We start from the raw sequence: 23,319 nt of genomic DNA, 5'->3' as shown, positions 1-23,319 counted from the left end.
TCCCTCATGCTACAAAAGCTTTGAAGTAGTCTCCTAAATTTCCACTCATTGCTTATCTTACCATAATCACAAAATAAAGATTTTTTGCCTGTGCGTGTAATATAAATTAATAAACTAATTATATACTCCTATGTTATAAATACTGCAAAATCGGCGATCAAAAAATTGTGTCCGGGATTGGAGTAGAAATCGAAGTGAATAACAAATCAAAATCTTCTTATAAAATTAATAAATCAAATCTTGTAGTCTTGATCCCATTTTAAACCAGCAGATACTATAATCAGACTCTTTGCTTATATACATAAAACAAAATTAGAGACAGTTTTGATATGTTGAGGAATTATGTTTTGAAAAAATAATCATATTCTAAAATTTAAAATTTCGTTATCTATCAATTAATAAGGTAAGAAGTATACGTAATAATTATAATCAGGATTGTACAACTAGAAAGAGAATTGGTTGTATTATATTAGTATGTTAATTGTACAAAATAAATACTAAAACTGTTTTAGATCTACAAAAGCAGTGGCGAGCGTCAAAATAGCATTATATGTAAAATTTGCATGTTTGCCTCCTTATGATTTGCACATGCAAAAATGCAATTCATAGTATGAAATTATAAAAGTCAACGGGCCAAAAAAATTAATGAACTATTTCAAAAAATGATTATAGGGTAAAATTAGAGGTAACTAGTATAAATAGTGTAAGTCAATTTATTTTAAATATAAGTTTTAGCCTGTCTTTGAAATAGTGGGTAAGTATTAAATGTGAAGGGGTGGGGTTTATTTAGACTTAGTGTGGAAGGGCACCGCCACCCCCTCCCCTCGTGCGCAGCGGCGGCTCACCACCACACCACACCACACCCTCCATACCTCATTAGTACCCTTCCAAATATATCATTACTACATTTCTTTTTTCCTCTCTACTAGACACTAGTATTTAATTTCTCGAATTTATTGGTTATTCATGTACTATGAGAGAGAACCATTTAAATGTGTTGGCAATTGAAACTAAAAATATAACATATAACTGTCTTACATCGGTGTCAAGAGAAAACTGAAACTAGTATATAAGTCTCATGGACCCCTCCTCCTATCACCAATTGGTTTTAGGATGGAACCCATGGATTTCTATCAACCAGTAATACAAACCCGAACATATATATGGTGATCTCCAAGAATCAAGAGTCATTAATTAGCTTTGAAGACTCTACGTACACAGAAGGACTCACTTTCCACATCAATTTAAATAAAGTAAGCGACTAGTTGGGTGTTAAATTATCATATATATACTCGTACTCCATCAAAGTAATCATTTTAGGTAATTAAAAAATGAGACCTAACAAAGAAATAAAATTGGTGTAAAATATAAAATTCGCGAGACGCCACTGCAAAGAGTGGGCGGACAGTGAAGAATTGACGGGACTGAAGAGAACGACGACCAATTCTCTAATAGTGGCGAGCAACGACGCATGCAATCCGATTGGACAAAATACACTTAAAAACATGAACAAGTTAGTATTCTGAATTTCGTATTACAAAACATGCAACAAAAACACTGGATAATCTTTGATGAACCAAGGGCTATCATGCCAACCAATAGATCAAATAGGGAGAGTAGTATTGTATTATACTTCCTCCGTCTTTGAAATTTTGTCTCACTTTTTACCATTTTTAGTAATGGATCATATATTCCACTAACTTATTTTCACTCACACTTTATTATTAAACTAATACAGTACTTCAAAAATAGGATCCACATTCTACCAAATTTTTCAACTCACTTCCCATTACATTTCTTAAAACCCGTGCCCGGTCAAACTGTGACAAAATTTGGGGGACGGAGGGAGTAACCATTAACCATACTAATGTAGGAGACAAGCATTCAACACTTTCAAAGCCTCAAATTTTGACCTAATGGGGGGTCACACACACACACACACTTAATCCTCTCCTCAATATCTATATATATATGACCCTAAACTCTACCCTAAATCCCACCTTCACCACAATCTATCCTTTCAACTAGAGCTAGCAATGGCAGATGCAGGCTCAGGTATGGGGAGGCGAATCTGCTCCATCCCCGAGAAATTCCAGCTCCACAGCCATGCTGGCCTTGCAGTTCGGATACGCAGGCTTCCACGTCGTCTCCCGCCTCGCCCTCAACATGGGCATCAGCAAGATCGTCTTCCCCGTTTATCGAAACATCCTCGCCTTCATCCTCCTCCTCCTCCTCCTCGCCTTAAAGAAGTTGTCTAAACAATACAGAACATTATTAATGAAGCACTAGTGGGTCTTAAATCGCCATGTATGTATACCATATTGAATGTACGAAATTACTATACTTTCCTATACATTTATTTATCAAATTATTGAAAGACGTACATGTACACACACCAATGTGTGTTTTGTCAAGAAAATCAAGATGACAGCCAAGTTTTGGTGGCATCTGGGATTGCCTTCGCTGTACAGATATGGTGCATAGATAAAGGCGGCCCCGTCTTCGTCGCTGTCTACCAGCCCGTTCAGACACTCGTCGTCGCTATCACCTCTTCCCTTCTCTTGGGAGAGGAGTTCTACTTGGGCGGGTACGACTTGCTATTTATTTTAATACTATCATTAATCGAACCAATTCACCCGATCTTAGTTAAATTTTATGAGATGTCATGTTTGCTCTTTTACGGCATGTGATAATGTATCTCGGCTCGTTTACACAGTGCCAACATTGCATTAATCCATCCCACCTCACCCTGTCACTAATTTACTCCTATACAAACTCCATTTTTACTCATCTCCTTTTACATCTAACTAGAATATCATCTTACACTAAAAATTTTCGATCCTAACTCGCTTAAACTACCAGTATCTTGTTTTCTAATTGAATTGGGCATCTCTATTATTAATATATATAGTAAAAAAATAAAATATGATCAATTTGATGGGGATATATCATAGAGTTAGCTAGTTCCTAGCCATCCATCCATATCTTTGGAGGTCAAGAATGTCACATTTTGTTTAATTTCCCCGACCAAGTTGGGATCTAGTGTTATTTTATTTCGTATTTTCATGAAATTAATCTATTTATATTAGAATGTAGAAGTAAATAGACAAGGTATAGTATAGGTAGACCCGACCCAATGAATGATGAGTAATTTTGATTGGTGGGTGTGCGATGGACAGGATAATTGGTGCAGTGATGATCATATTCGGATTGTATTTAGTGGTATGGGGAAAGAGTGAAGAGAAGAAGAAGAAGAAGTTTGCAGAGATCCAGCGCCGCGCGGAGCACAACACCCCGCAGATCAGGACGTGCATCACCCAGCCACTCCTGGCGCAGTCATTTGACTATGGATAAAATAGGAAAATCAAATTCGGCTATGATTTAATATGAAAATGGTTTGCTTTTCATCTTCCTCTAAGGGAAGAACAAAAAAAGAAAAGGAAGAGGGTTCTAAGGGAATTTTGATTGTAAAATGGGATGTAAATGTCCCTTGTGTTTTTATACAAGTACCAATGTTTAATGGTTTTGATTAGACAAAAGGTATTTTTTGTGTTTTTATGACTTACATGTGACAATAATACTACTATCAATTCAGGTACCATTCCGCACGTACCCAGGCACGTAGTCACTACATTGTTACACTACTACTACTACTACAGAAAGTGAAAACATGCGTATGCAAATGAGATTGAAACCAATTAATCGCGATCCAATTTCATATCGAGATATAGTTGTTGGTGTTTAATGTGCTTTGAACGGACAAAAGTTTAGGGTGGAATATTTGCATTTGCCATAACTAAGGTTATTAATATATAAGAAGATTTGAGTCATTTGACCATAGTTGATATAGTTATACAGACAGGACCAGCCCAAAATCTGGATCGATTACTACTTTGAAGAAAACTCGGGCCTGTGAATGGGCCCATATGCACTTTTCTTGATAAATTTGTCCCAAACATAGGTACAAAAACACATTTTGGTTCATTCATGATTCAACTGTAATAAGACAGTAAATCCTTAGATATGAAGAGTGGATTGGTTTCAAGCATACAAGATTCAAACTAAAGTGAATATTTGTATCCAAGTAGATTTGCAAGAGAATCTGTTAAGGATGAAGTTCCTTAACTCATTGATTTTGCGTCGAACGTCGCGGGAGCTTTTGCCCGTCGATCAATCCGGCGTCAAAATTAGGGTTTTGTGCGTTTTGCACGTTTGAAAGAAAAGAGAGTAAGAGAAAGTAAAATAGAAGGATAATTGATATTTCTTGAATGAACAAAATGACTAACAATGTCCACTATTATAATAGTGGATACTAACTTAATGAGCCAGACAAAAGATATGAAAAAGATATGCAAATCCATAATTAACTAACTAAATAATAATAATAATAATAATAATAATAATAATCATATCAATTCCCCCACGGTTGAAATCCACCTTGTCCTCAAGGTGGGCACCATGAAGCAACGATGAGTGTCGAGGAATCCTCCTGGGTCAAACATACACCGAATAGTTGAGCGTCTCCCTGCATCAATGCGTCCATGAATGCTCAAGCATAGAGTGTCATTTTGCGGAGGAATCAAACGGGCATCGACATCGAGTGATGTTAATCGATGATTCATATTTGCAACATTCTTAACATGTGATGAATCACTCAATAATTCCATTGACGCATTGCACCTTATGGAATTACCAAAATCAACCTTAGCTTGAAGAACCTTGATTGGAAAAGCATTCAGTTGCATCGAGCACTCAAACTGCCCTTGAACTTGTTCCTCCTCGCGCTTGTGATCCTTACTGGGTTTCGTCTCCTTCTTAGCCTTTTCAAGTCCACCAAAACCAACAGAAGAAACATGAATCATCTTGGCAGAATCAGCAAAGCCTTCCTCAACTCGATCACAATCAGGAATCAACGTCGACGGTGGCAGCGACTGATCGAGGGCGGTATTGGGAAGCAACGCAAAGGGTGGTGGTGTTGTACTCGACTGCTGCGGCGGAGCCAATGAGTCGTAGGGGACTAAACCCGACGGCCCCGGCGAAGCCTTGCTATTTCCTGATGGAGGAAGGTGCTGAACGGGGTCCCCAAACCCAAAAATTTGGGAGCCGTAGGGCTGCGCAGGTTCAGGCAGCTCAGGAGGAAGCATGTTGTCGATGCGTCGGTCGGCTGCAACAAGGAGAGACTCCATCCTGTAGCACGCTTCCAATAATTGTTGAAGTTGTGCGAGAGTCGGATGTGCCGTGGTGGTGGTTGGACAAGGTGGCTGCGGCGCGGGCTGATTCCATCCTGAGTTATGGTTGGGGGGCAGGGATGATCGTATGCTGAGACCTCGTAGAAGGGGCGTTGTCCCGGTGTCTCCTAGTAGGCAGGTGGATCCCAGCTAGTGGGTTGTCTGAGAGAGGTGTGGTGTGGCTGCTGAGGCGGTTGATAAGGCTGAGAGTATCCCTGCTGCGTGCACAACCTTGGCGGGTCCCAACAAGAGGGCGGTGGTGGTGAGTACAAATCGGGCTCGTAGGACGATGGTTGCTGATACGCAGTTTCCTGGCGCAGCCATGGCGGGTCCCAGGAAGTGGGTTGACGGGCTTGGTAGGGATGGTGTTGTGGGTGGAGTCTCCCATCTCTGATCGGATGGAGCAGGGGTTGAGATACAGGCTGCCATGGGTGGCAATCCGCCTGCCGGAGTTGATATCCGGTGTAGCTGTACGACATGCCAACGATTCGGAGGAAGAGATCACGATGAAAGCACCAATTGTTAAGGATGAAGTTCCTTAACTCGTTGATTTTGCGTCGAACGTCGCTGGAGCTTTTGCCCGTCGATCAATTCGGCGTCAAAATTAGGGTTTTGTGCGTTTTGCACGTTTGAAAGGAAAGAGAGTAAGAGAAAGTAAAATACAAGGATAGTTGATATTTCTTGAATGAACAAAATGACTAACAATGTCCACTATTTATAATAGTGGATACTAACTTAATGAGCAAGACAAAAGATATGAAAAAGATATGCAAATCCATAATTAACTAACTAAATAATAATAATAATAATAATAATAATAATAATAATAATAATAATAATAATAATAATAATAATAATAATAATAATAATAATAATAATATCAGAAGCAAACACTAAAATGTGATAGTGTATATATTTTGCCATCTCTCCAACAAGAAAAATTTGCAAATGAAGATAGCAATCACAGGAAAAGGGGTGGAAAAAGCAACTGCAACAACCAAAATTTATACAAGCAGTCATAGATGTTGTTCTTTTAAGAGTTACGACTAACTAGTTGAACAAAACTGAATCGAACATAACACATTCACAACCATGTCTTAATGGATATCAAGTGCAAAGTTTTCAATCTTCTCCTTACACTACACACACTAACCACTAGTTAGATTGCGAAATACACATGATTTTGCTAAACTCAACATCAAGAAGTGCATTTTCTTGAATCATGATCCTAATTTGTCACACTCAACAATCAACAAGAGCATTTTCTTGAATCTTTATCATGATCTTAATTAGCTATACTCAACAATAAACAAGTGCATTTTCTCAAAATCTTGATCATGATCCTAATTAGCTATACTCAACAATAAACAAAATCTTGATCATAAATGATTTCAAGAAACACAAGTGAAGAATAAAAAGCAATTGAGCAAGTGAATTTTATGTATTGGATATAAAAAGTTTAGGCATTAACACATGCTAACAGTCTAAATAGAGAGTAACACACATTATTACCCCAGATTTGGTATTGCTATTGCCTATTGCTATTGCTATGTCGAGGGGAACACATCCTTGACCGCAGACGCCGCCGTCAAGTAATTGAGCCATTTGGTTTTACACGTGCCAACTACTATTCATTATTAATAAAATAATTTATCGGAGAGCTCTCACTCAAGTCTCAACCATCATGAGGCTCTCGGCCTAGCATCCGCCGGCACCATGTATCCTCCGTCCACCTACATTTTTTGCACCGACCTACACATCTGTACTTACGCTTTTAAGGTTTTGACATACTACTATGACATTTTCCGTTTTTAAGGTATTTGACACACTTACTCCGTATCTTTTATTTGAATAGCTTGATCTTATAATAACATACTATTATTTTGAACTTAATTATAACTATCTTAATAGGGGTGCCACCGGTGCGTTATAATGCTAATTTCTCTTAAATTGCTAATTTGTTAACTCATCAATGCAGCCAGTATATCAAAATTGTCAACACGACATTAAAATGTCAACATAAATGTCTACACGAACGAGGACCCGTGTTCGTGCGAGCCCTATCGCTAGAGAGCAACAAGAGACAGTAACAAGGCACCTATTTTTCCTTCCCCAAAATACAAGGAAGGATCGTCGGATTTCTTGGCAAGTCTGGCTGGTTTCTTGATGCAACTGGTGCTTACATTGAGCCATTTCAAAACAATCATCTTGCTTCTCCAAATTCTATTTATTACTCTCACCACCAAATTTCCCAGCCAGTCCATAGAAATCAATATTCTATGGTCCACGGGAGCCTTGGCGCCGATTATGATCTTATTGTTGCTGTAAGGCAAAAGGATACTTCTTCTAATCATCATGACTACGCCAACTTTGAATCCTCCAACACCAAGATTCATAAACATGTTAGTTTTCAAAGAATTATCATGTTACTTCTGACAAAATAATTGAGAACAGTAGCGGTGTGGTTACATCGGGGCCATGGGGTGGCGGCGGAGGGAGCGTGTTCGATGATGGAGTGTACAACAGATCAACCTGTCGCGCAACGTTTGCGTTGTGGCAATCCGGGTTTGCTACGAGCGGAACGGCGAGATTGTTTGGGGGAGCAAGAATGGCGGCACGGGAGCGTGCAAGACGGACAAGGTACGTGGAACCAATATATAGTTTTTTTTTTTTTATTATTATTATCTCAAATACTCTTCCCCAAGTTGAGTATCAAAGTTTTTTTTGTTTTTTGCAGGTTGTTTTTGACTATCCATCGGAAATCCTGACTCATCTGACGGGCTACATGGGGCCTACGATGATAATGGGTCCGAGCGTGGTGAAATCGCTCACTTTCCACACGACGAAAGGAAAGTACGGGCCATATGGAGAGGAGGAGGGGGAGTTCTTCTCTACCAAGTTGAAGGAAGGGTCCATTATTGTCGGATTTCACGGCCGGAGAGGATTGTTTCTTGATGCAATCGGTGTTCACGTTCTAGAAGGTAAAGTAGCGAACTCTTCTCCAGCCGTCAATGCTAAAACCTCTGCTTCAGGCAAAGTAGCAAATGTTTCTCCAACCGCCAATGATAAACACTCTGCTTCAAAAGCGACCAACCAAGCTGCATTGGTAGCTAAAAAGGCAGCTGATGGCTCTGAATGGCCTTTCAAATTTGACAAGCGAGGACAAACAGACGAGGTAGTGCATCCAGCTCCATACGGGCCAGGGCCGTTGGGCGGGGAAGGAGGGAAGCCGTGTTCACAGGGATCAAACAGATCATTCTTACTATAACAGATGCAATCTGCTGTGTAGAAATCGAGTTAAGCATGGCGGCACAAATGGACAGACAGCAAATCGGGTTAGACATATAACATAGTACAAACTTGTTTGTTTCCATTACATCAAACATGTTTTTGACTGTATATATGGTGTTGCAGGTGAAGCTAGACTATCCAAACGAGGTGTTAACATGCATAAGTGGACACACTAGTAAAAAGAAATATGGTCCTTCACATATTTCACATCGGGGACGACAGAGGGGAAGGTGGTTGGGTTTCACGGCAAGAGCAGCACATATCTTGACGCTATTGGAGTACACATGCAGCACTGGTTGGGGAATAGAAAAACACCTAAGGCTTCTTCATCACTTATGAAATATTTTTCTTGATTGATTAATTATGTTCTTTAAATAATTCGTCTTCTACTTTATAGTACACCTCAATAAATAAATGTTGTCTTGTTTAGCAACCTCTTTGATTGAATACAACATAACATACATTTATATATACCAATAGATCAACATGCTACAGAAATGTATGATAGAGCAGTTTAGGATAGAGTGAGAATGAGTTACATGTTTCAATTTTCAGCCGACCTATGTAGGACAGAGTGAGAATGAGTTACATGTTTATCTGCATTCACACTTTATCGTCATGGAACCACCATCTCGTCTCCTTCGGAGATCTGCCGTTCTTACAATTCTTCACATAGCGGTCGTTGTCGGCTGGGCGTTGCTGCATACGCCAAAACTCGAGAGATCAATCTCCGGGAACAGTTTCAGAATTCAGATCGGAGATAAATCGACAGTTTATTATTGGACTAACCTTCGCGGTGGAGCTTGACAGCATAGATAGAATGCTGATGCAAATCGAACTTACAGTCATAGCCGGGGACCAAGAGTCGTACAAAATATCTGCAAAGTGGATATTTACAAAAAATAAGAAATCAAGTAGTGAGTAAATAATCTCCTATTATCATTAGAATCAGAGACTTTTTCTGAATTTGGCTGCCATTAAGTTCTAGATATCTCATAGCTGGATGAATATTACAATTAATACATAAAGGTCAAGGAGTTCAAGATACTATTTCAAAAAGCACATTTACATTTTTTAAACCAAATATTCTGTAAGCCAAATCAAACATATTATTGCCTTTTACACACTGTAAATATCAACTTATCAAACATATTGCCTTTTACACACTGTAAATATCAACTTTAGAAATGCTGATAGCGAGTAAATAGGTAGAACATAATGGAGAAAGAAGGAATAAAGTAACTCTAAAAGTAAGTAGAAGGATAATGGAGAATATATATTTTTCCTACAACTAAGAAATGTAAGAATAGATGCTGGGGTGGATTCTCATCAGTTTGATGAACAAAAACACTGCACACCAGTTTAAATGTAAGCTTAAATGTAAAAGCATTTCTCCACGGTGTCCACTAGAATATAAAATAACAGGATGGGAAAATTAGTTCATATGTATAGCATAATAGTACTACTCATTATTTTGAGTTGGGGAAAGAGGTGTCCCACCTGCATGTCCCCAAAAGGACAAATCTTTATTTTTACTAGGAGTAATTGTTAAAAGATGAAACCCCATGAATTTTAGAGCCCACTGGTAGTCTCAAAAGTTATACACTCATGGACCAGGTTTTCCAAAAAGATTACAAGTTCATAACAGTAAACACTGAACTGATTCGTGATTAGTCTTACTGCCTAAGAACCAGAGTTACATAAACTTGACAAATGGTTTTCTATTCAAATTCCTACTTGCACAAAGGGAGAACACCCCCCCCCCCAAAGAAAAAAGATGCTCTTGCCCCTTAAACTTTAGTTTAATTTCCAGAAAGTGCATCAGCAAGACATTTCCCCTATAACATGTTTGATCTGAAAGTCATAATAGTTCACAAATGATCACAATCTTTAACATCATTTTCCATAGTAGCAAAGCCAAAAAGATAGCACTATACACTATCCAAAACAGAAAAATCAACCACGGAAAAGGTCACAATAATAAAGAACAAGCAAATTGATATCGAATCAAGTTCTACATTTCGGGGCGTGGGGAAGGGAATAGAGTCAAAATAGAGACAAACCTAAACATATATGGCCATTACTATAAATGTGAGGATGCAAAGGCGCTGGAGGAACAAATATAACCTGTACAAAAATGAAGAATATCAATTGATTAACGGAACGCATTCAGCAGACACAGCTCAAAGCTAACAGCAAAACCCTAAAATATCAACTTAAGTAGCACTACAGAGACATAAAATTTCCAAATTTTTCTAGCAGAATCACAAAAAGGGGAACTAAATAGCAAGAAAATATACCTGCGGCGCTTCCATAGGGTAATGCTCAGGAAAATCAACCTGAAGCTGGTACATTTCACCAGCATAAAGTGTACCCGGTACCCCGTTGACTTCAATTACCCATCTAATCATGCCAAAACTCAATCAATCACTACCAAAGATATCTGAGACTTTCAATTTGTTCGTAAAATCGAAAATAAAATTAATCGAGGAAAAAAAATTAGAAACCTCTTAAGATTATCAGTAGGTTTATGCTTAAAACCGGCGGGCGGATTCACCTGCCACTCCACCAGCTCTTTCTGCAACCGATTGCATGCGATCTTGCTCAATGCCTTCAATTCCAGTTCCAGAAAACACAAAATATAAAAACAATGAAACAATCAATAAAACATTTTTACCCAAAAGAGATATACAGAATATAGAATCAAAGCTGCGGATAAACGAACAATCATACAAAATTGGAAATGAAATTGAATCGGCAAAGTAACCTTGCGTGAGGAAGCGGAGTCGGAGGTCATCGCTCAGGAGAATTTGAGAGAGGATTTTTTTAGAGGTAGAGTTAAATGTTGGAAAAGGAATTCCTGCTGCGTGCGTGCTCTTAAACGCTGCTGCTTACTTAAACGCTGCCGTTTCCAACTTTTTCTCCAATTTTATTTTTTTCCCCAAAATGAAGCTAACATTCTGAAATCGTCCAGCATGGCAAAAACGACATACATAAACAATGTTACTTTTAATAAAAGATTAGTAGTATAAATTGTTTTTTATTTTATTTTTATTTACTCTATTCTTAAACATCACTTTCTTAAATTACAGTTAAAAAACCTTTGACTTAAAAAGAGATGAAGGAAATAGGATATTTCATTTGTGTGACATAAGTTCTGCAATAATATTATTGAACGACAATTTAAATTTGCCAAATCTATGTGAGCCTTGAGTTCATATTTTAACAGCCAACCAAATCGGTCTTGCCCAGAATCTATCATTTATCTCATCACCAAACCTATCACTATTAATAAACACTATATATCTGTATAAAAAATGGAGTACATATTTTTTGCTAAATATTACTCCTAATGTTTGTCGAAGATGGGAGACACCCAATCTCATAATTTGTTTTTTATATAATTTTTTTTCTTTATATTAAGATATAATAGTTGGTGAATTAGTTCACTTTAGCTAAATTTTGATTTTGCACACTAGTTATGTAATATGATAATTGCTTGAGCCAAGGACGTCTCTCATTTCAAATAGATTTCAGTTAATTATTTACAATTTCGATCAGAAACATGTACTTCCTCAAGGTTTTACTCAAGCCCTACCTAGCTGGATATGTCACACTATCTGTTTCTAATACATTAGTGTAGCTTTTTTTTTATTGTTGATGTTGATTATATGGGCTGTTAAGTTGGTGGACTATTATTTGTTGGGCCTGGAATTAAATTGGTCCAAGATATGTTGGGCCGAGTGTTTGTCCTAGCCCACTACCACTGATGATATACCCCCTATGCTCCTCAGCCGTGAAACATGAATTCTCACTCTCTCATTCTATCACTTCTCTCTCTCTCGAGGCTGTTGAGTGTTCCATGGTGTTTCTTCTTCTCTGGTGATCTCTGAGTGTTTACACAATGGTTTATCACAGGTGTTTATGTGGATAGACGGGTGTGTGGGTGGAGATAAGCAACTGCTTCGGTTGTTTGAGTTCCAGAAGAAGTTAGGGTTTTCTGTTTGAGAGGTTTTCTGTGTGAGTGGTTCCAGGAGAGGTTGGATCCGGTGTTGAGGAGTTGATAGGGGTTGTAATCCGTGGTGTGTGAAGTATTTTCACGGTTGGATTCAACGTTGCTCCCTTGGATCGTTACTTTGGTGAATAGATCTGTACTATTAGCGGGTGGCTGAGCCATAGCTGTTAGATCTATGCGATTCCTTTGTTTTCTCTCTATATTATGTATTTCTCATTTAGATCCGAGAGGATCTTGTTTGTATCACTGATATGTGTGTACAATGTGCAGGTTCTTGATAATTCTTGAAGCCTCAGGTCCAAGAGGGCATTGATCAAGACTATAGCTACTTACTATGTAATAGCTGGTGCTAGCTTGTAATAGCTTGAATAAATCAGTCACGTGGTGAATAGTTTGACTGAGCTATCTTGTAACAAGACCAAAGAAGTCTCGGTAATTAGTGAATCCAAAATAGTCCAATCCCTACAGTGGTATCAGAGCCACGGGGGGACTGCTTTGGCACGCCGAGTCGCGTAAGGAGGTGGGCAAGTTGAACCCTCCCTCTAGTGGGGGTTTGCTCTGGTAAATTGGCTGAATCTCTCTGATTTCTTTTTCTGCTTAGTGCCAACTATAGGTTTGGGATCTTTGCTGCTGGTAGACAGTCTTGGCAAGACTTAAGGTTTCCTCTGGTGTGTTTTTTCACTCTGTGTTTTGTGCTTCTGCGGTTTCTTGGTGCCCTATGTTCCTTGATCTCTTATTACTTGACCACCAAGCAGTGTTGTGCTGCCTAAGTTACCCCATGCGCCCTCCAAAGTGAGTGTTTGCGAACTGGGAGAGCCTTAGCCAGCCTTGCTCGTGACAGTCAAGGATTTGAGACCCTTCTGTGTGAAAATTGGTTGAAACCTGTGTGTCTTCTTGTGGTATGTTGCCTGAGTGATTGTCTGTGTGTTGACTGGTTGCTAGGTTGAGTGGTTGTGTCTGTTTTCTTGCTCTTTGTGTGGCTTGAAACCTTTCTTGTTTTTCAATCATGGCTCAACCTGTAAGTTTGGTCCCTTTCAATGGCAAAAATGATTTTGTGATCTGGAAACAGAAACTGAAATGTGTTCTTATTCAACAAAAAGTGTTTAAATGCGTTGATGGTACTGTGCCTGCTGAAACTCCACAAGATAAACTTGATGAAATGAGTGAATTGGCTAAAGCTACTATTATTCTCAACCTATCTGACTCTGTGATTAGGAAGGTTAATCACATTGAATCTGCTTCTGAAATGTGGAAACACCTTGATACTTTGTATATAGAAACTTCTATGTCATCAAAGATGTATTTGCTTGAAAAACTTTTTAAATTCAAGCTTGATTTGTCAAAAGATATTGATGACAATGTGGATAGATTTCAAAAGCTTGTTCAAGATATTAAGAGGTCAGGTGATAAAACTATTGATGAATATACTAGTATTGCTTTGATGAATGACATACCTGATTCTTACAGTGATGTGAAAGCTGCTATTAAATACGGCAAAGATACTGCTCCCTTTGACTTGATAATTAGCTCTCTTAAATCTAAGGAATTGGAATTGAGGGAAAGAGCTTCTGACAAAACTGCCTCTAATAAGGTCTTAAATGTTAGGGGAAGGTCTAATTCAAGAGGGGGGAATGAATCTAATGGAGGATCTAATTCCAAGAAAAACTCTAGGTCTAGGTCCAATAGTAAGAACCCTAGATTTATCAAGAAATGTTATAATTGTGGAGAACCTGAGCACTTTAAGAAGAACTGTAATAAGCCTAAGAAATTTAAACCTCCTAACAACAATGGAAACTCTCAGATTGAAAGTGTTGCAAATATTGCAAAGTTTGATGATGACAATGAATCTGTGTTTATGCTGCATGATTTGTTGTGTATAAATGATTCCCCCGAGTGTCCCTTTTCATCAAATGATTGGCTCTGTGATTCTGGTTGTACATACCATGTTAGTCCTTTCAAAGAGGTGTTCACTGATATTAAGCCTGTTAGTAATACTTATGTGTCCATGGCTGATGACAAAAAATGTGTTGTTCATGGGATTGGCACTGTGTGTTTACAATTTGATAATGGCTATGTGCTGAACACGAAGGATGTTAGATATGTGCCTGAATTGTGTTATAATTTGATGTCATGCACTGCTTTGGAAAACTCTGGCTTGAGTGGTAAATGGGGGGAAGTGAGCATGAAAATTTGTAAGGGTTCCATGTGCTTGTTTAAGGTAAAAAGAAAATGTGGTCTGTATGTCTGTAATGCTATGCCTCTGACCTGTGAAAAAGCATGTGCCAATGTTGTAAAATCTGACAGATTGATGTTGTGGCATAATAGGCTAGGTCATATGAGTGAGAAAGGTCTAAACATTCTGAAAAAACATGCTATATTGTCTGATTATGATGTTCATGGTGATATGCCTTTCTGTGACACATGTGTTTTGGGTAAATAACATAGGGTTTCCTTTCCTACTCCTGTGCCTGCAAACATTAGTAAGAATGCTTTGGAATACTTGCATATGGATGTGTGGGGCCCTGCTTCTGTGTCTTCCCACTCTGGGTCTGTGTATTTCCTGTCTATTATTGATGATTTTTCAAGGAAAGTCTGGTGTTATTTAATGAAGTGCAAATATGATGTTTTTGGAAAATTCTCTGCATGGAAAACTTTTATTGAGACTCAAACTGGAAAAAAGGATTAAGGCTATCAGAACTGACAATGGTTTAGAATTCTGCAACAATCAATTTGATGATTTGTGTGCAGGTTTTGGCATTAAAAGACATAAGACTGTTCCTTATACCCCACAACAGAATGGGTGGCTGAAAGAATGAATAGGACTCTGCTTGATAAAGTGAGATGCATGCTAGCTAAGTCTGGTTTGTCCAAGAAATTTTGGGGTGAAGCTTTGATGACTGCTACTTATCTTGTGAATATATCTCCATCTGTACTTTTGCAAGGACAATGTCCTGAGTATGTGTTTACTGGGAAATCCCTTGACCTTTCTTATCTGAGAGTGTTTGGTTGCTCTTCTTTTATGCATACTAAAACTAATAAGCTTGAACCTAGATCTAGAAAAGGTGTGTTTTTAGGATATCCTGAGGGTGTGAAAGGGTATAGAGTATGGCTTAGAGATGAGCCTGGGTTTAAAGTCATCATTAGTAGGGATGTTGTGTTTAATTAAACTGAGTTCCCCTGCTTGCAAATGACTAAAAACCCTGCTCCACAGAGTGTGGACAGTGATACTCTCATTGAGGTGGAGTTCACAGATAAACCCACTAGTGTGGAGCATCCTGTGGATGTTCCAAGTGAGGTGGAGCAGCCATTTTGGAACTCTACTTCAATCTATACTCCTAGTGAAACACCTAATGAGGGGGATCTGCAGGATAATGCTGTAAATGTGCCCTTATTTGACAATGTGGACAATGTTGCTAATGTGCCTGGTAGTCCTGTTTGTAATCCTCCTGTTATGCCTGTCCAGAATGTTTTAAATTCTCCATCAGGTGTTCAAAATGCTATGGATGCTCCCAACCTGAATGATTATATCCTATCTAGGGATAGACCTAGAAAACAGATTCAGAAACCTGCTAGATATGATGGCTATGTGGGGTTGGTTGCTTTAATTAATTTAGCCTTTAATGTTCATGAATCTGATGGAGATGAGCCTCAATCTTATAAGCAGGCTACAAAGTCTAAGTTCTGGAATGAATGGCATAAAGCCATGTTGGAGGAGATGAACTCTCTGAAAATTAATCTTACTTGGATCTTGGTACCTCTGCCTCTGGGAACATCTGTTGTGGATTGCAGATGGTTGTATAAACTCAAGAGTGAGGTGGAGGGTTTGAGATACAAGGCCAGATTAGTGGCCAATGGCTTTACTCAACAAGAGGGGGTAGATTATACAGAAATCTTTGCTCTTGTTGTTAAATTTACCACTGTGAGATTAATGCTTACTTTGTTTGCTCATTTTGATTGGGAACTGAAACAAATGGATGTTAAAACTGCTTTCTTGCATGGTGATTTGGATAAACCAATTTACATGAAATAGCTTGAAGGCTTTGTTGATCCTAAGTTTCCCAATCATGTATGTTTGTTTAAAAAGACTTTGTATGGTTTGAAACAATCACCTAGGCAGTGGAACATTAAGTTTAATACTTGCATGCTTAAGTTAGGCTTTGTTAGGAGTACCTTTGATGTTTGCTTGTATGTTAAAAACTTAGATACTGTTGCTCCTGTCTTCCTTCTGTTGTATGTGGATGACATGTTAATAATGGGTCCTTGTTTGAAGACCATAACTGTTGTGCAAACTGCCTTGAGTGAGAATTTTGACATGAAAGACTTAGAGGATGCTCAGAAGATATTAGGGATTAATATTTTCAGAAATAGAAAAGAGTGTGTACTTGTTTTGCATCAAGGACCCTATGTGCACAAAATTCTGAAGAAATTTAACATGTTTGATGCTAAGCCAGCTTCAGTTCCTTTAGCTGCTCATTTTATGTTGAGTAAAGACTTGTGTCCTAAATCTGAACATGATGTCAATGCCATGAAAAAGGTTCCCTATGCTAATGCTATAGGATTTGTTATGTATTTTGTTAAGCATAGGTTTTTGAGGGAATGATTTCATTATTGGTTGCTCAATTACAAGGATTTACACGCCTCAAATAGGCTCTCAATACTCCTCAATATGGTAAGCTATTAACTCCTAATCAATTACAAGAATTTCATTATAGAAAAGATACTAATCAATCACTAATATTGATTGCCTTGATTGTGTAGAATCTGTCGAGAATATGGAGGAAAATCTTTCCTTCCAACACTCCCCCTCAAGTTAAGTGACGGGATTACCGATGCTTAACTTGTCCAATACTCCATGAAACGATTGAGAGTTCACAGCCTTTGTCAAGATATCGGCCAATTGATCTTCTGACCTGACATATGGCAATTCCACGATTTTTGCATCAATTGTATCCTTTATAAAGTGTCTATCAACCTCCACGTGCTTGGTTCGATCATGCTGAACTGGATTTTCGGAGATGCTAATAGCGGCCTTATTATCACACAATAACCGACATGGTTGGGCTGATTTGAGTCCCAACTCAGTCATAAGTCTCCTAAGCCATAGCACTTCGGTTAACCCACTCTTGATTCCTCAGAACTCTGCCTCAGCACTCGACAGAGCTACCACTTTCTGCTTCTTGCTCCTCCATGTCACGAGATTACCTCCTACAAAGGTGAAGTACCCGGCTGTTGACTTTCGATCATTTGGGTTCCCTGCCCAATCTGCATCTGTATATCCATGTACCTCTAAGTGATTGTGCTTCTTGAATAATACTCCATGTCCTGGTGTGCCCTTCAGGTACCGTACTATTCTTAGTACAGCCTCCCAATGCTCTTCCTGGGGTGCATGCATGAACTGACTTACTACTCCGACAGCATAGGCCAAATCTGGCCGAGTATGAGAAAGATAAATGAGCTTTCCCACTAGTCTATGATATTTCCCCCGATCAGCCCGTTTAGCTCCTTCTTGGATTTGTAATCCATGATTCTGAACCATATGGGTGTCTGCTGGCTTACAATCGATCATTCCTGTTTCTGCAAGGATGTCAAGCACGTACTTTCTTTGATTTATGAATATACCCTGTTTCGACCTTTTTACCTCGATGCCCAAGAAGTATTTCAAGGCGCCAAGATCCTTCATCTCGAACTCTTTGAATAAATTCTTCTTCAGCTGGCTTATCTCTGCTTCGTCATCCCCGGTGATAATCATGTCATCAACATAGATAATAAGGCAAGTGATCTTACCATTTCTCTTCTTGAGGAACAACGTGTGGTCCGAGTTGCTCTATTGGTATTCATACTTCTTCATCACTTCAGTGAACCTGCCAAACCAAGCTCTCGGGGATTGCTTCAGACCATACAGGGTTTTCTTGAGTTTGCAAACATCTCCATTCAAAAAATCTCCTTCGAAGCCTGGAGAAGGTTCCATGTAGACTGGCTTGATCAGTTCGTCGTGTAGGAAGGCATTCGTCACATCAAATTGGTGAAGGGGCCAGTCTCTGTTGGCTGCGATTGAAAACAGTACTCTTACTGTGTTGATTTTGGCTACTGGTGAGAATGTCTCGGCATAGTCCACACCGTAGGTTTGAGTGTACCCTTTTGCTACTAGCCTTGCCTTGTATCGATCAATAGACCCATCTGGTCTCCTTTTTATGGTGAATACCCATCTACACCCCATAGTTGCTGCTCCTTTGGGTAGTTTGCTAACTTCCCAAGTTTTATTCTTCAGCAGTGCATCCATCTCTACTAACATTGCATCTCTCCAATGTTTCTTCTGCCAAGCTTCCCCTGCTGTATAGGGGATTTCCTCATCTTCATAGAGTGCAGCCTCAAAGGCTCTCGCCATTTTGGTTAGGTTTGCTTGTGCAAAGTTTGCAACAGCATACCGGCTCCGTCTTCCTGTCTTCTCTGGGGAGTATCTTTTCGGTGGAACTCCCCGAGTGCTCCGGGGTGGAAGGATGTACCTCCCAGTATTCTCATCCAGACCAGTTTCTGTATCAATGTGGTTAGGAATCGAAAGTGCTTGAGGATCATCAGAAGTTACCTCGGATACCGGTTGAGGGGGATCATCAGGCAGTGGTTGAGAGGACTCGGTGGAGGGGACGTGCTCGATGGCCGTGCTAACTTTCTCTGTTGAGTCCTCGTTGGAGTGGTTTGACCGAGGCACAAACCAACTTAGGTAGTCAAAAGTATTTTCTGACTCACTCTCCCCCTGACTACTAAAGTTGGTGTGGTAGAAGAATTCGGTTTCCAAAAAATTACAGTTCATTGTGGTTACGACTTTTCGTGTGTTTGGGTCATAGCATCTGTACCCCCGTTGGTTAACCCCATAACCCACAAAGACGCATTTAGCGGCACAGGGTGACAATTTAGTTCGTTCGTGTTTTGGGATATGGACATACACTGTACATCCAAAGACTTTAGGTTGAAGGTTCAGATGTTCGGGAATTTTGGTAAGCTTGGTCAAGGTATCAAGGGGTGTCTTTTTGTTTAGAATCTTGGTTGGGAGTCGATTTATGAGAAAGATCGAGGTTGCAACTGCTTCTGGCCAAAAAGATTTAGGGACTTTGGACTCAATCATCAAGGCTCGGGTGATTTCAAGGATGACTCGATTTTTTCGCTCGGCTACCCCATTCTGCTCGGGAGTGTAGGGGCAAGAAGTTTGGTGGATGAGGCCCTTTTCAATAAAGAAGTCTAGCATTTTTTGATTAACGAATTCTCTCCCATTATCGGACCGAAGAGTTTTGATAGTGGTTTGGAATTGGGTTTGAATGAGTTTAAAGAAAAGAATGAATTTATCTGGCACTTCGGATTTGTGTTTTAAAAAATATATCCATGTCATCCTAGTGCAATTATCAACAAATATGACAAAGTACCTAAAGCCATTCCCCCCCACAACAGGTGCAGGACCCCAAACATCAGCATGCACAAGAGAGAAAATGGAATTCATACGAGTGTTTGTAGGTTTAAACGATTGTCTGTGGCTCTTGGCCAAAACACAAGTCTCACAACTAAAATCTTTTGGAATTGAAAGTTTAGGAAAAAGTAAACTAAAATAACCAGGAGAGGGGTGTCCCAGTCGTTGGTGCCAAAGCCAAACCTCCCTTTTCGTGGACCCGTGAGCCAGCATCGCACTTCCTTGTTGAGCTATCTCATCCACGTAGTAGAGTCCTTGGCTCTCAGTGCCACGCCCAAGTATCCTCCTCGTCCGAATATCCTGCAAGATACAAAAGTCGGGGTGCATCAGTAACGTGCAGTTTAATTCCTTCGTCACATGACTTATAGACATTAATCTCTGGGATAAGGTCAGAACATAAAGGCAATTTGAAAGTCTCAATGTCGGGGATATTTCAATAGTTCCCGCCCCGGCTACAGTGATTAATTCCCCACTAGCAGTTTTTATATATGTCTTAGTAATATCACTAAAACTGATAAAATCATTCTTATTTGGGGTCATGGTATCAGTGGCCCCACAATAAAAAATCCATCCCTTTTTCTCCCCCTCAATCCCACGGTTCACTATATATGCAGCGGAAATTTGGTTTAGAGGCTCAAATCGGTTTTTAAGGTGAATTGGGCATATTTCGAATTTTTTTGAAATGTCAGGGGGCGTTTCACAAAACTCCATAAGTTTTGGGTCACTATGCAAGTCAACATGAATATGGGGGGTTTTATGCAAAGTGTGGGGTTTTTTGTGGAATTTTCGGAAAGTGGTGGGGGGTCTTTGTGATAAACAAAAAATACTAGGGTTAGGGTTGTGAACCCCCAACCCTCTACCTCCATTTGACGCGGCGCTACCTCCCCTCTCGTTCCAGTTCCGCCTCTCGGCGAAATTGCCAGCTCCGACGGCGCCTCCGCCTCCGCCTCCGCTGGAGGCTTCCGGTCCCCCTTCCTTCTGCTTCCCTCGCCCATTCGGTGGGGTTTCCCATTCCTTAGTGTTCGACTTTCCCGTCTCGTTCCCGACGGTTAAGCCGACGACCATTTTGGCCCTTCCCGTCTGCTTCTCTTCCCACCACTCGGGATATCCCACCAATTGGAAGCAATTCTCTCGCGTGTGCTTCTGCATTCCGCAGTGAGAACACCACAATTTGGACTTGTCCACTGGTTTGCTTCCCGGGCGGTGTGCGGTGGCCGTTGTTCGTGAGTTCCCGGCCCGATGCGGTTGTCTCTGTCCTTGCGCTGCAAGGCCGTGGCCAATTCCTCCAGAGGCTGGATCTATTCCTCCATGGTTGTTGTCGGTGGTGTTGTTGAGGGACATAGGTGGTCCGATTCTCCGTCGGGCCGCCTCCTTCTTCACCCAGCTGTATGCGGCTTCTATCGGGGGTGGTGTCGCTTCTTTGAGGATGTCGCGACGGACACCTTCGTATTCCTCATTCAGTCCAGCGAGAAATCGAAGCACTCGTTTGGTGTTTGAGTATGCTCGGAATTGACCTATCCCTTTGTCGCAGCAGTCGATCGGTTATTTTTGGCACCGATCGATGTTGATCCACATCCCATGGATCTTTCGGTAGTAAGTCTCGAGGTCCATATCTCCCTGTTTAATCGTGTTTGCCTTGTCCTCCAGGTCGTACACGAGGTAGAGGTCCGCCTCACTTTCATAAGTGGTGGCTAGACTCTCCCAGAGTGCTTGGGCAGATTGGTGGTGGGCAAAATCCGCGATTATATTGTTCTCGAGGTTGTCCACGATCCAGGAGAAGACGATGAGATCGGTCTCCTCCCAATCTCCGTACTCCTTGCTGTCCGGCGTTGGTGGGGCTGGTTTTCCAGTTATGTGGGAGTAGCCTCCCCTACTCCCAATTGCGACTTTCATCAGTCGTGACCACAACGGGTAATTTCCTCCGTTGAGTTTGAATGCAACTGTTACATTCTTGCTTGATCGTATCTTGCTGCTTGATGATTCTGTGGTTGGTTTATCGTCGGCCATTTTCGGATTTGATTGGAATTTGGTTTTCTCACTTGTTTCTTGGTTTTTTTTGGTCAGATTGGTATGGGGCGGTGATGAGATTTTTCTGAGCCCTAATTCATACCTGCTCTGAAGCCATGTTAAGCATAGGTTTTTGAGGGAATGATTTCATTATTGGTTGCTCAATTACAAGGATTTACACGCCTCAAATAGGCTCTCAATACTCCTCAATATGGTAAGCTATTAACTCCTAATCAATTACAAGAATTTCATTATAGAAAAGATACTAATCAATCACTAATATTGATTGCCTTGATTGTGTAGAATCTGCCGAGAATATGGAGGAAAATCTTTCCTTCTAACATATTTGATGGTTAGTACTAGGCCAGATATTGTCTATGCTGTATCTTGTTTGAGTAGATACATGTCTAATCCAGGTCCTGTTCATTCGGAAGCGTTGAAGTGGTTATTAAGATATCTGAAAAATACTTCTAAGTATGGATTGTGCTATTCTAGATGTGAAGATAGTGTAAAACTGACTGGTTATGTTGATTCCAATTATGCTAATGATAGAGACAAGAGAAAGTCCACCAATTCCTATGTTTTTACTGTATGCAGATCTTGCATAAGTTGGAAGTCACGGCTGCAACATATTGTGGCTCTGTCCACTACTGAATCTGAATATATTGCTATCACTGAGGCAATGAAAGAAGCTGTTTGGTTAAAGAGAGTACTTTCTGAACTCAATTTTGTGAAAACTCCTCCAGTTGTGTTTTCAGATTCACAGTCAGCCATTCAATTATGTAAAAATCCAGTTTTCCATGATAGAACTAAGCACATTGATGTAAGGTTACATTACATCAGAGATATTGTAGAAAAGAATGAAGTTTCTTTATTAAAAGTGCACACTGATAAGAACCCAGCTGACATGGGGACTAAATGCTTACCACTTGAAAAACTTCTTTTCTGCATTAAGTATCTACATTTTGATCTAGGATAGCTGCATGTCCCGGGGGTTAAAGACCTCAGCCTCTTAAGCCTACTGTGGTAACGGTGGCTAGTGGCTGAAGGCACTAAGTCCTAAAGGCTAATGGGTGTCAGCCCCTCTGGAGCCTTGTAGGCAAACCTGGCTGTTTCCCTATGCAAGTGAACTTTGTTCTTTGGTGCTGTGGGAACTGCCTTGTAGGCTATGATGAGTAAAACCTTAGCTAATAGTGCAATTGATTTCCCAAAATAATGTCCAAGGTGGAGTATGTTGATTATATGGGCTGTTAAGTTGGTGGATTATTATTTGTTGGGCTTGGAATTAAATTGGTCCAAGATATGTTGGGCTGAGTGTTTGC

The 23,319-nt window shown here is 40.0% G+C and overlaps 3 protein-coding genes and 1 pseudogene across 3 annotated transcripts; 3 read left to right on the top strand and 1 right to left on the bottom strand.

Annotated features, from left to right (window-relative positions):
- The first annotated feature begins 2,317 nt into the window (after positions 1 to 2,317).
- LOC121807339 (protein WALLS ARE THIN 1-like) lies at positions 2,318 to 3,521 on the top strand. Its single transcript, XM_042207560.1, has 2 exons — positions 2,318 to 2,587; positions 3,180 to 3,521. The coding sequence occupies exons 1-2, from the start codon at positions 2,385 to 2,387 to the stop codon at positions 3,352 to 3,354; spliced, it is 378 nt and encodes a 125-aa protein (XP_042063494.1). The 5' UTR covers positions 2,318 to 2,384; the 3' UTR covers positions 3,355 to 3,521.
- Positions 3,522 to 5,590: 2,069 nt separating this feature from the next.
- Positions 5,591 to 8,872, top strand: LOC121807837 (annotated as a pseudogene).
- Positions 8,873 to 8,926: 54 nt separating this feature from the next.
- LOC121810085 (probable ubiquitin-conjugating enzyme E2 18) lies at positions 8,927 to 11,439 on the bottom strand. The gene is made up of 6 exons (XM_042210981.1): positions 11,287 to 11,439; positions 11,027 to 11,130; positions 10,820 to 10,922; positions 10,583 to 10,646; positions 9,309 to 9,397; positions 8,927 to 9,218 (listed from the first exon to the last, which is right to left on the bottom strand). The coding sequence occupies exons 1-6, from the start codon at positions 11,314 to 11,316 to the stop codon at positions 9,123 to 9,125; spliced, it is 486 nt and encodes a 161-aa protein (XP_042066915.1). The 5' UTR covers positions 11,317 to 11,439; the 3' UTR covers positions 8,927 to 9,122.
- Positions 11,440 to 22,346: 10,907 nt separating this feature from the next.
- On the top strand, positions 22,347 to 22,976 carry LOC121807835 (secreted RxLR effector protein 161-like). Its single transcript, XM_042208176.1, has one exon. It carries the CDS (start codon positions 22,347 to 22,349, stop codon positions 22,974 to 22,976), a length of 630 nt encoding a protein of 209 aa, XP_042064110.1.
- Positions 22,977 to 23,319: the final 343 nt, after the last annotated feature.

This window comes from Salvia splendens, chromosome 6, assembly GCF_004379255.2.
Source record: "Salvia splendens isolate huo1 chromosome 6, SspV2, whole genome shotgun sequence".
Taxonomy (NCBI): Eukaryota; Viridiplantae; Streptophyta; class Magnoliopsida; order Lamiales; family Lamiaceae; genus Salvia; species Salvia splendens.
Note: the sequence above shows the minus strand (reverse complement) of the source record. Positions and strands in the feature narration are given on the sequence as shown.

Coding starts and splice junctions, on each gene's coding strand:
- LOC121807339 (XM_042207560.1), top strand. CDS start 2,385: ATGTACACACACCAATGTGTGTTTTGTCAAGAAAATCAAGATGACAGC. Junction 2,588..3,179: donor GAGGAGTTCTACTTGGGCGG/GTACGACTTGCT, acceptor TGCGATGGACAG/GATAATTGGTGCAGTGATGA.
- LOC121810085 (XM_042210981.1), bottom strand. CDS start 11,316: ATGACCTCCGACTCCGCTTCCTCACGCAAG. Junction 10,923..11,026: donor CCTACTGATAATCTTAAGAG/GTTTCTAATTTT, acceptor TGGCATGATTAG/ATGGGTAATTGAAGTCAACG. Junction 9,398..10,582: donor TAATGGCCATATATGTTTAG/GTTTGTCTCTAT, acceptor TCCACTTTGCAG/ATATTTTGTACGACTCTTGG.
- LOC121807835 (XM_042208176.1), top strand. CDS start 22,347: ATGGTTAGTACTAGGCCAGATATTGTCTATGCTGTATCTTGTTTGAGT.